The sequence below is a fragment of the Canis lupus genome, chromosome 5 (assembly GCF_048164855.1).
Source record: "Canis lupus baileyi chromosome 5, mCanLup2.hap1, whole genome shotgun sequence".
Lineage (NCBI taxonomy): Eukaryota > Metazoa > Chordata > Mammalia > Carnivora > Canidae > Canis > Canis lupus.
Window position 1 is genome coordinate 41,917,263 of NC_132842.1, and position 13,249 is coordinate 41,930,511.

General features: G+C 39.2%; 1 protein-coding gene across 13 annotated transcripts in view; it reads right to left on the minus strand.

The window, feature by feature from the left end:
* The window catches only part of PPP2R2B (protein phosphatase 2 regulatory subunit Bbeta), a 439,287-nt gene that overhangs the window by 241,293 nt on the left and 184,745 nt on the right, over positions 1–13,249 (minus strand). For 5 of the 13 annotated variants that reach the window (XM_072826380.1, XM_072826374.1, XM_072826379.1 and 2 more), the window contains exon 2: positions 1,861–1,945. The exons of the other annotated variants lie outside the window; for them this stretch is intronic. In XM_072826380.1, coding sequence (XP_072682481.1) covers positions 1,861–1,897 — 37 coding nt within the window. In that variant the 5' untranslated portion in view covers positions 1,898–1,945. The remainder of the gene's footprint in view (positions 1–1,860; positions 1,946–13,249) is intronic. 13 annotated transcript variants of the gene reach the window in all.

Genomic DNA, 13,249 nt, shown 5'->3' on the forward strand with positions numbered 1-13,249 from the left:
TGCTTAGTTACCAATCCCTCAGCATTTTGAAAAGGGCACCGTCTTTGTACTTGGAAAGGATTTTTCAGAAACAGTTGGACTTGATAAGGTGCAACGAAAAGCATTCTTCCTCACAACAAGCTCTCAAAATTCTGACTCTGAACTCTTTCCCACTTGCCACTTGTGTGCCTTTGGAAATTTCGAGTCTGACATGACACAGGTCAGAAAAACATGACCAAATAACAAAGTGCACCAATCCTCCCCCCTCCCCTCCCTCTTAGAGGAGGCAGGGCTGGCATAAAGGTTGGCAACTTCAGGGAAACCCATTCCAAGTCCATCTAGTCTTATCTCATTAAGGCAGCAACTTATGCCAAACCAAATGAAACGCATACCCCCAATCAAAACCACATTAGAACACACTGAAAAGGTTACCTGGCTGGTAGGAATGAAAGGTACACTACATTATAAGAGATGTAAACTCTTTATTAAAATAGATCAGACAGAAAAATGTGGAGTTTTTCTATTGCAAGGAAAGAGCTAGACCCCACCCCCCAACACAAACACCCCAAGGTATTTTTTGAAAACAAGGCCTGCCTTTTTTTCTTAAATAAAAAAGCACATGAAGAAATATAGGCTATGTGGATCCTATATAAATGTATAAAGCAAAGGGTGCATAATTGCCTTGGGACACCAAAGCCTGACTCACCCATACCCATTACTTGATAGAGAATATACAGGAACATGTATCCATATCCATAAATACGTACACCTACTCTTTGTTTCCTTCTCCTTTTAAGTCTTTGACCACGTTTTTCGTTTTATTTTCTTAGAGTACGTATTTGTCTGAAAACTCTTCTTCCCCCCCCCACACCTTTTCTTAAAAGAAACTTCTAGGGGATCCCTGGGTGGCTCAGCGGTTTAGTGCCTGCCTTCAGCCCAGGGCGTGATCCTGGAGTCCCGGGATCAAGTCCCACATCGGGCTCCCTGCATGAAGCCTGCTTCTCCCGCTGCCTGTGTCTCTGCCTCGCTCTCTCTCTCTCTCTCTCTCTCTGTCTCTCATGAATAAATAAATAAAATCTTAAAAAATAAATAAATAAAAGAAACTTCTGAGGTGTTACTCCTCAATCTGACTCAGAGTTTTTATCTATCTCCATTACAAACTTCCACCTCAGGGGAGAATTCTCTAAGGATTCTTTTTCTCAAATAAAAATTAGAGTTCTTTGGTACCAAGTATTATTGCCCAGGGCCCCCATACAGTGGAGGCCAATTGTGGAGGCTGTGAAGCTCAACAGTCTCACTACATAGTTTCAAGAAGGGAGTAAAACAAAGCTAGCAGAAGCCTTCATGCTACTTCATTCCAATCAGGTGGGAAGGGCCTCCACGCATTTAATATGGTTTAGAAGTTACTGTTTTTTCTACATAGTAATTTCCAGATTTCATTCCTAATTCAAAAAATTGCCATTTGGTAAGGCCCTTCATTCTTCATTGTACACAGTAAGAAGCTCTTGTCTGTTTCTTCGCCTCCTGACCCAATGCTTTTACTCTGTTAGAGCAGTTAATACATCTGTCTAATTTTCTAGCCTATTCTACATATACCTTGCTAGCATTTATACGGTAGGATCTACTCTTACAGAGCCTTGCCTCTCTCCTGGTTAGCTTTATAACCAGTCATTATTTGTTATCGCTGTGTACCAACACATTTCATCAAAACACATTCTGAAAACACTAAGTCAAACAGTGCCTATTATCTACATGTTCTTTCTAAAATGTGAATTAATTGATTTGAGTCCCCCAGAGCAACTTTAAAGCAAGTGGAACTATTCAACACTTCCATATTGCTATTTTATTAAGAATAGTAGGTATAAATAATAATACTAATACCTTTATTTCCATAGGTGCTTTCATCTGGATAATTCATGCTTCATTATTGTGCCACTATTCTCTGTCTTGGTTTCTCCCTTGGCTCCTGTGACAAACATGGGGTTCAGATCCAGACTCCAGGAGGTAGTGATGCTTCAATTTTTGGTAACATACAGGTGCATTACACACTCCCCAAGCGCCCCCTCCCCCCATAGCCTCTTGGTAGGAGGTTGCTCCTTGTCTAGCAAAATCCAGGCTAATACAGTAAAATAGCCAACACTATAAAACCTCTCTGTGCTTCAGCCTCAACTGGAAGTGGGCTGCCTTCACGTTTTGGAGAGCAGGGATTCTCAAAGTGTTGCTTCCAACCAGCAACAGGGACTTTACCTAGGACTCCACTAGAAAGCAAATTTTCGGGCTCTCTCCCACTCCTATTTAATTAGAGTCTCTGGGAGGAACCTAGCAATTTTTATTTAACCAACACTTCAGGTGGTTCAAATAAACATTAAGATTGAAAACAGTGGCCAGAAGACTTGTACGAAGTTTTCAGGAGCCTGGGGGCTTTTAGGGGAGTGACCTTCATGTAGTTAAACAGGGATCAAGAGTGCAAGGATACAAAGCTATTGAGGTAAGGCTTCACAGTCTAGGGCTAGGAGCAATGGGTAAAAATACAGACTGCTCTGGTACACATAACTTTTAAGCAACTACAAATATTCAGAAACAGGAATGGGTCACTTCACTGATTAGAAAAGCCTCTCTTTCCCTTAAAGTGTCCAGAGGTATTGGGATTATACTCTAGAAGAATCAATGAATAAGGCAATACAAGTAGTACTAAAAATAAAGCTACAGGATTAAAAACAACAACAACAAAATTAAGCCTTAATAAGAAGCTTCAACATACCACTAATATAGAAAGGGAGGTTTGTAATTTATTTATTATCATTATTTTTTTAATATCTCAAAGCTATTACCTTTAAAAACTATCCTACTGATGTTGCATAGAGTAGATAATGGATTTTCATTTCCTAATGTTTTATTTCATATTCAGAAAAGGGCAGCAGTTGGCCTAGACTCTCACAAGATTCCATATATTATTATATGAGATTATATTTATTTTAAAAAGATCAGTGTTTTGATCTGATACTGGATCATAGATTAAGGTTAGGGCATTATTTCTCCTCTGTTTTGTAATGAAAACAACCATCTTTTGGCACTAATGATTTTGTTTAGGATCTAGATAGATGAACTAATATTAATGAAAACACAACCCAACATTATGTAGCAGCTACAACACACTTGATACTGAGTACATCACATACACTGTTGTATTTAATAGTCACAGCAATCTTAGGAAATTCAGCTTTCTTATCTGTATTGTTACAGAGGAGGCACCTGTGTTTAGCAAGGCTGAACTTGCTCAAGGTCACAGAGCTAGCAAGTGGTGAAGCCAGAATACAAACCTGGTGTTCTCCAGAGTCAGTGTTGTTAACCCGTTAAATTTATTTTCTTTCTTTTTTTTTTTTTTTTAAGATTTTATTTATTTATTCACGATAGACAGAGAGAGAGAGAGAGAGAGAGAGGCAGACACAGGCAGAGGGAGAAGCAGGCTCCACGCAGGGAGCCCGATGCGGGACTCGATTCCGGGTCTCCAGGACCGCGCCCTGCGCCAAAGGCAGGTGCCAAACTGCTGCGCCACCCAGGGATCCCTTAAATTCATTTTCTTAGTAGAATCCTTAGTAGGATTCTAGGGATTTGGTGGGCAGAAAGAATGTATCCGGTGCAAATAATACGACCAGTTAGGTCTTCTAGAAATACTAAAGAGAACCAAACAACTACTTAACTGATGTTTCATCTATGCCAGGTACTGAGCTACCCACTGTACAACTATTTCACTTAATGCTTACAACAGCCATAGAAGTAGTTACTAGCATTATCCTGATTTTACATATGAGCAATTAGAGGTAGATGATTTAAGTAGTAAGCCTCTTTTCTTTATAAAGAATTCATTGCTCACATATTTAAATGGAAATGAAGCAAAAGAAATATACAACATGTTAGAATCATTCAGTAAATGTAGCTTCACTACCCTTATATTATGTTTCCAGGGAAAAGAATGGTGTTAGTGATAATGCATCCATTCTTTCTTATCTATTTTTTGCTTTAAATGGCAGATACTTGTGAGTTAGATATTTGGGTGCCATATGCAGTCACGAAGCTGAACCAAGTCTATTGCCTTCTCCACATCTTCATACATGTTAAACTCTAGTTCTCTAAGGCTTGCACCAAAGGCAGTGGCCAGAAGTATGGCCTCAAGACCCTTCCATTTGGAATAGTAACAATGAATGACCTTAGAAATGCAATATACCCCACACCCAATGCCCAACAAAGGACATGCCAAGTTGCTCCACCCAAAGAACCTTGTGCTAAGGATGTAGGTAGCCAATATCTTGCAGAGAGAGTCAGCAAAAATGAACATTTTTTCCCCAAGACTGCAAAACTTCATCCAGTTGAGAGTTCAGTAAAAGTTGATTCTGTTTCTAACATCATGAGAAAAGCTCTGTTTTAGGGATCAGATCTCTGCACCTCTGTCTTGTCTCCACCACAAACCAGCTATGTGATCATGGGCAAATTGATTAACTCTACTAGATTTCAGTTTTCACAATGAGGAAATAAGAAACTCATTCACCAATTTTTTTGTGCAGAGTAGTAAGAGCTGTGAAAATACTTTGTAAAAATATAAATCCCCTTCACAAGTTTAAGATGGCATTATTTTATGTAACTCTTTCCTTGCCTAAGATTTGGCAATAACCAGTAACCTGGTTAAACCAAGTTGGTTTACCCATAGACTTGATTGATTGATTGATTGATTGATGTTTTTAAAATATTTTTTTTAAGATTTTATTTATTTATTCATGAGAGACACACACAGAGAGAGGTAGACACAGGCAGAGGGAGAAGCAGGGAGCCTGATGTGGGACTCGATCCCAGGACTCCGGAATCATGCCCCAGGCCGAAGGCAGGCCCTAAACCGCTAAGCCACCCAGGGATCTCCTATTGATAGATTTTACTTATTTATTTGACAGAGAGAGCACAAGTAGGGAGAGCCGCAGGCAGGGGGAAAGGCAGAAGCAAGCTTCCCGCTGAGCAAGGACCCCCCCAATGTGGGTCCCATCCTGGGACCTGGGGATCTGGACCTGAGCAGAAGGCAGGGGCCTAACCAACTGAGCCACCCAAGGGCCCCTACCTACAGACTAGTTTAAAAGACAAGATGAAGAGGGATCATTTAAACTTGATAGTTATCAGCTGTACCATAAATATCTGTGGAACTGTTTGCTCAGTTGTTATGGTTAAGAGGGATTCATTTCCATTGGCCTTTCTTCCCTGTAAGCTTGGCAAGTCCACAGATCAGTGAACATCAGTATGAAATAGCCTGAGAAACCTTTCCATCCTTTTTGGATTATCACTAAACCACTGTCACTTACAGCACACAGACACTCTCAGTAGCTCAAAGGGAGACGCAGGAGATCCTGCCAAAGATGCCTTTGGATTCCTATTCAGATTTCAAGGTGCCGACTTACTCTCCCTTGCATGTCTACATTAGAGAGTAGAATTTGGCTTCTATGTAGATTAGTTGGGACAGCAGTGAAAGGGGATAGTGTGAAGGACGTTTTTATGCAAGGAGAACAAAAAAGAAATTCCATCTGGAGTTAAATGTGAAGAGATGAATCAAAGATAGTAATGTAGCACTATTGACTATTTTTATAGTCTTAGGAGGATTCAACCTAGACACTGGAGCAAAGAGGCAAAAATCAAGGAAACAATTTCTTTGGTGCTTTTACATTTATCTTGGACTCTGGTTTCCCCTCAAGTTATCTGACAGATTAAAATGGCTTTGTGATGTGACACCTTCATGCTATTTTCCTATTTTAGTTTTTTTCTTAAAATATTTTGTAGGTCAACACAAATGGGTAAAATTAAAGTAAATGATAATAAGTTTACATTTTCCTTGGGCCTGTACTTGGAAAGGCATATTCCTTCTTACAAGTCACTAGTGTGGGACTATGAAGCTGGTTGATTTATCACTTAAACTCTGGCTCTAGATCACCTTATCAAATTTACTTTCAGGACACCAAAAGCAAAGGTAGTGGAGTTTGTTTAGATGGTGATCTATGGCTGAGAAGGAAACCAAAGCTTCTCAGACATAAAACATGCCATAATCCTCCAAAGCCAAGATCATTTCATGGGTGGAATTTGGTATTTTCAGGCCTAAATTTATCTGATAAAATAAACCTACCATGTTCCATCACTAGCAGCCACATTGCAATACACTCTACACTTGACCAACTGCCCCCATATGCAGATCTCTCCAGTAGGCCTGGTTGTCAGAAATCCACTGATTAAACATTTAAAGATTGGCTTTGGCAAAACATGCCAGAAATTCCTTCAGGGTAATTAAAACCACCTTCTATGTCAATAAACTCAGTCTGTGAGATCCTTCGTGTGCAAAGGGGCTGGCTCTGACCCTCCAGGCTCTAGGACATTTTTTCTTAGATGGCTTTTTCATCATTGCAATATATTTTCAATGACTTATCCAGACCCTTTCCTAGCCCCCTTATGAAGTGATTGGCTGAGGTCAGTGATACCTGACCTTTACTGTTTCAGCCCAGACACAGGACAAAGGTGGCTCTGAACCTAAGGGCCAAGCTCATTGCCAAAGCCCCTGCACACAGACCTACAGGTAAGAGAACTCAAATGGAATTCTTGTTACAAAATTCTAGAGTTACTAGTCTTTATATATCACTACTCTTCCAGGTTCCTTTCCGATTTTTATCTGAAGAATTATTAATGTGACTTCAGAGAAAAACGAAGAACTCTGGTGGATATTTACTACACTGATACCCACAGACTTGTTATTTGCACGTAGTGGACACTCCATGAATTGTTTTCACCATAATGACAGCTTTATTGTTCCTATTACAGAAACAGTGTTTATACTTATTGAAAACTGTCATCAGAAAATATAAACAGTAAGAATTAAAATTTCATCAGCCTGACATAGCAATCATTAATATTCTACTAGCCATTCTTTCCATGGAATTCTTTATGAACACACACAGAAGTTTATAGAAGAGAAATAATATTATATATACCACTTTTATCATGGATATGGCTTCCTTTAATTTTTTAATTGCCTTTTTTGTACTTATTCCTCTCCTCCCCACATAACCCAGTGGTAATAAGCTTTGATATATTTTTTTCATACTTATGTCATCATATACCAACTCATTATAGCATGAGTGAGGTTTTAGTTATTCAACTGATACTTGCTGAAAGGTTAAAGAGTAAAATGAAAAAACATATAAACAAAAAAAATGAGTGACTGAATAATAGGCTATGTTCTTAATTAGCTGGCACAATTTCCAAGTGATTGCAAAAATCATATAGCACATCCTTAAACTCCAGTCGGGGTAGGAAAACCTAGGCTGATCATGTCTGGACGGAGCTGTAAGTTTAAACTCGTGAGCAAAGAATAGGTACCTGGCTGATGTCCTAACTACAGTGATATTATCAATCTACTCTCCAACTCAAATCAAGTTCAAAACCACTTTTACAAAGCACCTATGTGTCAAGCACTGTACTGTCATCTGTAGGATAAAGGAGTGAAAGGGTGGTAATTATCTTCCACGAGTTTCTTTCTAGCTGGGGAGACAATGTGCAGGTCCTCCTCTTCCTGGCAGGCTATCTAAACTTGGATTTTGGTGTCTGCATTCATGAAATGGGGAAAATATCTATATATCATAGCACTGTTGTTATGATTTAAAAAACCCAAGGAATTAAAAAAAATTAATTCATGGGAAAATGAAGATTCAAGGCAGGACATGCAGGTACCAGGAAGATTCAAGGCAGGACATGCAGGTACCAGGTACTAAATGGTACATATAGAAGCAGGGAACAGGGGTGGCCTGGGATGCTGAGGACCCAGGACAAGCCCACATGGTTGACTTGGGATCTCAGTTAGGAGACTCAGAGACATGAGGGGACAGTCAGGAAGCAGTAAAGTTTACAAGCACAGGACAAAATAGTCGACAGCCCAAACTTCTTAAAGGGCCAAACACAAGCGGGAAAATATTTTGTCTTTTCAGCACGTGCCAATGTCTAGTTCAAGGCCATCCAAATGAGTGACTCAAAGGCAACCTGCTTGTCAAGTAACTGGAGAAAGAAAAAGCCTGGCCCACATAATGGGCTTAAATCCAAGTTTCTGAGACTTATAGGAAAAATTCTGATCAGAAAATTTCCATCTCAAATTGTGCTGAGGAAGCTCAGGGACTGAGTAAGCATGTTGGCAACAGAAGCACAATATGATAATCAGACAGCTTTTTTTTTTTTTTCTCACCACTGTGCACAGAGTTCTTCAGGTCCTGGGGAGACCTCAGCAAGTCTTTGATCTCTGACCCTGCAAGGGGTCAGAGAACCTACTGGGAAATACACCTCATTCACAAATGCCACTGCATGAAAAACATTCTCCCTACATCCTATCAAGTGACCAGAGGGCTGTGACTTTCAAAGCATAGAATGTTAGTTTCATCCAGGCTAATCCTACAGAACTGGGATGGGATTAGGTATTGGTCACTGCAAGAGATGTCAGTTGGAAGCACTGAACTGTCCCAGTCTTTTCTGTTAGCTCAGGATTGTCCAGGGCAGCTCTTCTCCCCTCTGTCATATTTCCTTTTTAAAACCAGTACCAGTGAGGGCTTCCTGGAAGCATATTCCCAGGAATATGTGCTGCCCTGATCAATACTCACTCTCTCATCCCATCCCACCTGCCCTGGCTTTCTAGAGAGAAGAGAAAGGAGAGGAGAGATTTTAATATTAAAATCCCAAATTATAATTGAAAACTGACGTTTCTAGAAGATGTTTTAATACTTTTAGTCCTCTGAAGAAGCAACTGAGTCTCCTGATTATCACAAATCTTTATCCATTCAAATAGCCACCCATCCACGCAGCCAGCCAGCCTGTCAGCCAGCTAGTCAGACAGCCATGTATCCTTTAAATTTTATCTGCCTGTTAGGTCACTATCTATGTATCATTTTTTTAAAACTTCATAAAAATTTTAAATTAAAAAAATGTCTCGAAGAACTTTGTATTCTCACTTCCAGGGAGAAATATGTCCCAAATACTCACACAAAATGGATTGAGACTTCAAAACAACTCCTACCTAAAATCCCCAGTGACTGCTAAAATGCAGACAGCCCATATATTTTGAAAAGGGACTAAAATCACTCACTAAAAATACAATCCCACTGGCAGTTTATAAGATTTATACTTTCCAATTCCATCAAATCATGCACCCAACTTTTGGAGGAGAGCTAGAGATGTCTGCAAGTCTTAAGTCAATGATAGGTAAAGTTTAGTTTCCACAGATTTACCTGAGTTCAAATTGCATTGAACCACACACAGTATTAATAGAAAAAAAAAGCATCACAGCTTTCAGAAATGTCAAATTTGAACCCCAGGAGAGGACTAGCTCATTAAACAACCATACTGGTTGTTACAGTGGGTCAATCATTCTTCGAAGTCACTTACTTATCAGTTTGAGGAAAATTAACATTTCTGGGTCACCAGGTTCCATATACTTATGTACAACCGATGGCCTGAAACCATGAAAGTCATTATATTTAATATAGATGGGCAACTAAATCCCAGAGAACGAATGACTCACCCATGTCTTTCATGGCAGAGGCTGAGAATTGAGCTTGCCTCCCCTCTCGGATTGGGTAGAAGTACATGGGCTTTGGGGAAGGACAAGGGCAAAGGAGCAAATTAAGGTTCAATGGTTATGTCTTTATGAATTTATTTCTACTCCACCTGTGTAAATTCCCTCTGAAAATCTGTGACAATGAGAGGTTGAGGAAACACACAGACCAGGCAATGGTGAGAAAGCCACAGCAACCACAAAGGTCTTCCTTGGTACAGATTTTTCTAGAAAACATATTAATTATTATCCAGAAACTTAATTGTTTGTATCTAGAAACAATTATTTGTACCATTTAACCCAGGAATCTTGACTTTAGAAAACTCTTCTAAGAAAATAACTAGAGAGCAATTATTTATCACACAATTATTATAGCAAAATATTGGAAATAATCTAAACTTCCAGCATTAGATGAATGGTAAAATTGTGGGTGAACTATACGATGTTATAGAAGAATGCTCACAGTTTTATTTGGAACACAAACAAAATAAAAATAGATATGATACCATTTTACATATAATTCCAGTAGCATCCGTCCCTTTCTCTTACATGCACATGCACGCACATGCACATACTCACACAGCCTGGAAAATACATTGAAAATATTTGTAATGTTTATGTCTGGGGCTAGAGGTAAAATCAATTTTCTTTTTTTCACTTTTCTTTATAGTCCAAGTTTTCATCAGTGAACATATCTTCTGTTCTCATAGGCGCTTTTCTTTTTCTACATAGTATTTAATAAAATTTATATTCATATTCTTATGTTTATGTTTATTTCATGTGTGTCTTCCCAATAGAATGCAAGTTCTATAAGGACAGAGTCTTTGTTTTTAATTTTTTCACTGGGGTTTTTTTGTTTGTTTAGCATGGTGCCTTGTATATAATAAGTATTTTTAAATGACTATGGAGTGACCATTTGAGGGACACTACTAAGAGAGGTAAGGTTATGTGCAGGGATTCTAACGGGCTATCGAAGTCTGTTATGTGTCTAGTTTCTGGCTAATTTGCTCAAATAGTATGCTATTCTCTTTCCATACTTTTGCCCCCTCATATTGCAAAAGACCCCTCTTCTCTATGAAGACAGTCTTTGCCCCTCCTCATTACCTATCAGAATCCCACCAAGACTCCACTTTGGCCATAAGCCATTCCTGTTCAATAAAGAGTCTCTAAATAAATAAATAAATAAATAAATAAATAAATAAATAAATAAATAAATAAATAAATAGTCTCTCCAGCACTTACTGCAACCACTCATTTGGAAAGCCAACATTTTTTGAATGACTATTGAGTTCCAAACATTTCTTTAGATGGGCAAACTACCATCCAAGGGCCACCACTTGATTTTGTAAACAGAGTTGTTTGCTAGATACAGCCATGACCACATGTAGCCAAGACAGAGATGAGTAGCTGGGACATAGACTGTATGGTTAGCACAACCTAAAATGTTGACCACCTGGCTCTTTATAGGAAAGTTTACCAATTCCTGTTCTAGAATATTTACATACTTGTGCAAAGTAGAGCTATCAAATTATTATCCTATTAGATGTTTTTTTTAACCGAAAGCATATGTCTGAGAGTTTTATTCTAAAACCCCCACATTATTCTAATATACCTAACTTCGTTCTTAAGAACTTATATTTTTATAAAAAAAAAAAAAAAGAACTTATATTTTTGTGTCAGACACTTCTGTATTTTAAATCCGAGTCTGCTGATTGACACTGGACAGATCCTACAAATTCTCTAAGCCTCAGTTTCATTATCAGTGAAATAGGAGCCTATCCACTTAGTTCCTTAATAAACATGTAATGTGCGCTATTTGCCAGGCACCGTGCTAGGAGATGGATATCGGACAATAATGAATAAGATCTAAAAGTCCCCTAATTAAGCTTCAATTGTACATACTTCTGAGGTTAGCTGTGAGGAGTAAATGAAATAGACACGCAAATGTGCACATATCTGTATCATATACACATCAATATACTGCACAATATAAACATACACGCATGATATATAGTATATCACATAGAATATATTAAGTACAAAGAATGGTATTCAATTTCCGGCACACTGCAAGCACTTAGTACATGGTGGCTCTTTCTCCTCACCATAGTTAAAATGGAAGCTCTTTTTTTTTAGAAGAAAAAAAAATCTATTTATTTATTTATTTATTTGGGGGTGGGGAGAGCTGAACTGGGGAGGAGCAGAGGGAGAGAATCTCAAGCAGACTCTGCACTCAATGCAGAGTCTGAATCAGGGCTTTGATCTCGGAGATCATGACCTGAGCCAAAACCCAGAGTGGCTGCCCAACCAACTGAGCCACTCAGGGGCCCCACGGAAGCTCTTTTAACAGACATCTAAGAACAGGCTTATTGGATGAAAAAATGCCTTCTGTTGCTTCTATAAAACGGGCCTAGGGATCCCTGGGTGGCACAGCGGTTTGGTGCCTGCCTTTGGCCCAGGGCGCGATCCTGGAGACCCGGGATCGAATCCCACGTCGGGCTCCCGGTGCATGGAGCCTGCTTCTCCCTCTGCCTATGTATCTGCCTCTCTCTCTCTCTCTCTGTGTGACTATCATAAATAAATAAAAATTAAAAAAAAAAAACAGGCCTACAGGATGCTCTATACTCACAGCTAATTTAGCAGGCTAATCTCTGGGACACAGGCACACTCCTGCTTCTTCTGGCTCAGATGCATGTTTACCGCGAGGCAGTTCTGTTTGTTCCCATATCTCTTGATGCCAGTTTTACTTGTTAGTTAACCAAATATCACGGAAGGTGATGAAGAATGGTGAGGAAAGTTAGAAGAGGATTATTTTGTACAAAAACGAAGTCAGATGCTTTCAAAAGATGACAAAGAGCTGTCAGATTAAATGTGGGAGAGATAAAAGATATGGGACAGCTGTAAAAAATCTAGAAGGGTCGGTGGTAAGATGGCTTCTCAAGTGTCTATGCTGTCATTTAACCTCAAGGAAACCAAACTCAGACATGCTTTTTGTCATTTTGGGTGTGGTTTGTACAAGAAAAATACAAGACCCCTTCAGCAGACTCATATTCAAAGATGAAGCCTTGATTCTTCAACAGACACTTCGTCAAAACTAGGCAATGCTATTTAAAACAGCATTCAAACTTTTTTTCTTCTGCCTTGATTTTTCCAATTGACCATCAAGCATTGGTCTCAAAAGCACAGAATAAGAGAGGCATTCTTTTTAATGTACTTCTCACATATAAATGATAGCATGCTAACCAGGGCATGTTGCTTCAACACCTGCCATATTTTCTAAGTAAAAGAAATCATCAGAGACAGAGTGACCTGTTCAAGACCATGGAACTAGTACTGCTGGAGTGATTCCGGAACCAGGCGGGGTCTGACTCCACCACCTCAGCCACCTGATGTAACAGAGAGGCGAGCACAGCACAGACTCACAAAGGCTTGCTTGGAGGGTTAAGTGTATTTTGAGCAGGACAGAGTATCATCTGCTCAAATACAACAGAAATTTTTACTTCATTCACCTTAGTCACCAGCATAACCAACACAGCAGCTGGCAACAAATATAGTAAGTATATTTTGTTTGACTTTGTGAATTTTCTTTCCTCTAATAGCGGAAGACACTAGAGCCTTCCCGATTTCCACACGAAGAGGTTCACATGGGATTTACAA